The 2,314-nt window shown below is 64.5% G+C and overlaps 1 protein-coding gene across 2 annotated transcripts in view; it reads right to left on the bottom strand.

Moving 5' to 3' along the window:
- SHROOM2 (shroom family member 2) overlaps positions 1-225 on the bottom strand; it is a 157,969-nt gene extending 157,744 nt beyond the window's left edge. For both annotated transcript variants that reach the window (XM_017509913.2, XM_017509914.2), the window contains exon 1: positions 46-225. In XM_017509913.2, the coding sequence (XP_017365402.1) occupies positions 46-210 (165 nt within the window). In that variant the 5' untranslated portion in view covers positions 211-225. The remainder of the gene's footprint in view (positions 1-45) is intronic.
- Between the last annotated feature and the right edge of the window lie 2,089 nt (positions 226-2,314).

The raw sequence follows: 2,314 nt of genomic DNA, 5'->3' as shown, positions 1-2,314 counted from the left end.
AGCCGCCTCAGGGGTGTCACCGCCCGCGCCCCCCGGCCGTCTTACCTTGGTGATGACCAGCGGCTCCCCGTGCTCGCGGCCGCCCTTCAGGGTGAAGCCCCACGGGGCGCCGCCGCTCAGCTGCACCTCCACCAGGCGCCCGCCGTCGGCCGCCCGCGTCTCGGCCTCGGCCAGGAGCTCCGGCCGCGCGCGGGGCTCGGCGCCCTCCATGGCGCGGCCGCTCAGCGCCCCCAGCCCGCGCCCATGCACTCCGGGCAGTCCCGGCAGTCGGATCGCTAGGGAGACTCCCGGCACCGCAGAACTTGCGCCGCAAATTGGAAAGAAAGTGCCGGCCCGGCGGCGGAGGGAGCCCGGAGGGCTGGCGACGCGGGGGCGGGGCCGGGGCTGGCGGGGGAAGGAGGGGTAGGGAGGAGGAGGGAGTGGGAGGAGGAGGGAGTGGGAGGGAGGGGAAGGGAGGAAGGGGTAGGAAGGGGTAGGGAGGGGTAGGGAGAGAGGGGGCGTGGCCGGGAGCGAGGGGCGTGGCCGGGAGGGAGGGGGCGGGCCCGACGGGGGCGGGGCGGTCGCGCTGTGGAGCTCGCGCAGCGAGGCCCGGGTGGGGGCCGAGAACTGGGCTGGAGAGCGCGCGCAGGGGGTCCAGCCCGCAGTCCGAAGGGTGAGGGGCTGGGTCAGGCGCGCGCTCCGGGGCCCACGCGGCCGCTTGGACGCGGGAGGCTGGAGATGGGTGCGCCCCGGTAGTCTCGCCCTTCGACCGGAGGAGGGGGGCGGGCCGGGAGGGGCGATCAGGCGCGCGCACCGCTCGGCAGTGTCGGGGTCCGGGAGCGCGCGCCCCGGGGCCGACAAGGGCGGGGACGAGGGCGGGGGCCGCGGCGCCAAGTCCGGCCGTTCGTCCCGCGCCCGCGCCAGCGCCCGGCGGCGCTTCGAGCATCGGGGTGCTCCTGCCCACCGGCTGGAGGCCGGTACCGGGCAGGTGAGGCAGCCGGCCTCCTCCGTCATGGCGCCCGCGGACACTCGCAGTTTGTTCCCGCGCACCGCAGGCTGGGGGCGGCCGCGCAGGTGAGAGCGGAAGGGCCGCGCTGCGCCCTGAGCTCAGGGGAGCGCCCGTCCCGCGCGGCCTTGCGCGCCCTCACACTCCGGACTTGGAGAGCCGATAACGGCACCCTGCGCAGCCTAGGCGGGGCGCGGGTGCGGCCTCTGGAGGGGCTCGGAAAGCGGGCGCAGCAGGACTGTGCCGGGTTACCGCGAGGGCCTTCCCACCCTACCGCAGGGACCTCCCGCAGCGCCAGCCCGCCGCTCCTCCCAGACGCTGTCCCCAAACGCCTAGGACTGGGCGACAGGGTCTTCAAGTCTCCCTCGTTTACATCCCCGAAAAGGGGAGGTGGTGGTCTGGGATTGGTGAAAGTTTTCGGACAGAACACGCGTGCCACCTCTTCCTGCTCCATTTCAGTTTCCATGAAACTCTGGTCTAAAATAGCTGCACGGATACTTATTTACATGCTTTGCAAAAAAGCTGTTTTCGTTGCTGTTTGTTTCGTAGCTGAACGCTGGGGAACACCTCTTTCCTCTAAGCAGCTCCATCCACGCCCCTTTAAGGTGGTGGTGATGCTGGAGTACGTGACAGGCCAGGCCGGGAGAGCACTGGACAGAGAGTCAGTGGTCCCGGGTCTGGGTTCTGCCACTGTCAAGCTGGGACAAGGAATCTCAGCCTTCGTCTGTTTTTTTCAGAGGCAAAGTGAGAAGAGTCCACTCTGGGGGGGTGTCTCATGCAGCCAATTGAATTCGGAGTCCCAGCTCCACTGGCGCTGGGCACGTGGTGACTACCCCATAATTAACTTCCAGCTACAGTCTCTGAATGCCTTTAGTTAGAAGAACGAGACGATTCTTTTTTTTTTTTTCAAAGAAAAAACGAAGGCTTAAGGAATGTGCCTCTCAGAATCAAGTTAAGTGTATCTTGACTGTGGTGATGGTCCCAGGAGTCTGCCAAGTTGATTAAATTAAGCAGAACTAAACGCACGTGAAACAGGAAATCTGAAAAGACTTGGTGGATTGTATCAATGTCCATATCCAGGTTGTGACGTAGTTTTGTAACTTGTTGCCTTTGGAACAGGCAGGTGAAGAGTGAAGGGTGCACAAGACTTCCCTGAATTATTCCCTACAACTACATGTAAATCCACTGTCTCACAAAGTTTAAGAAATGGATGGATATTGCCAGGCGCAGGTAATCCCAGCACTTTGGGAAGCCGAGGCGGGTGGATCACGAGGTCAGTAGATCGAGACTATTCTGGCTAACACGGTGAAACCCCATCTCTACTAAAAA

Source organism: Cebus imitator, unplaced genomic scaffold, assembly GCF_001604975.1.
Source record: "Cebus imitator isolate Cc_AM_T3 unplaced genomic scaffold, Cebus_imitator-1.0 Scaffold426, whole genome shotgun sequence".
NCBI classification, from domain to species: Eukaryota; Metazoa; Chordata; class Mammalia; order Primates; family Cebidae; genus Cebus; species Cebus imitator.
The sequence above is the reverse complement of the archived record's forward strand: the minus strand, read 5'-3'. Positions and strand labels throughout refer to the sequence as shown.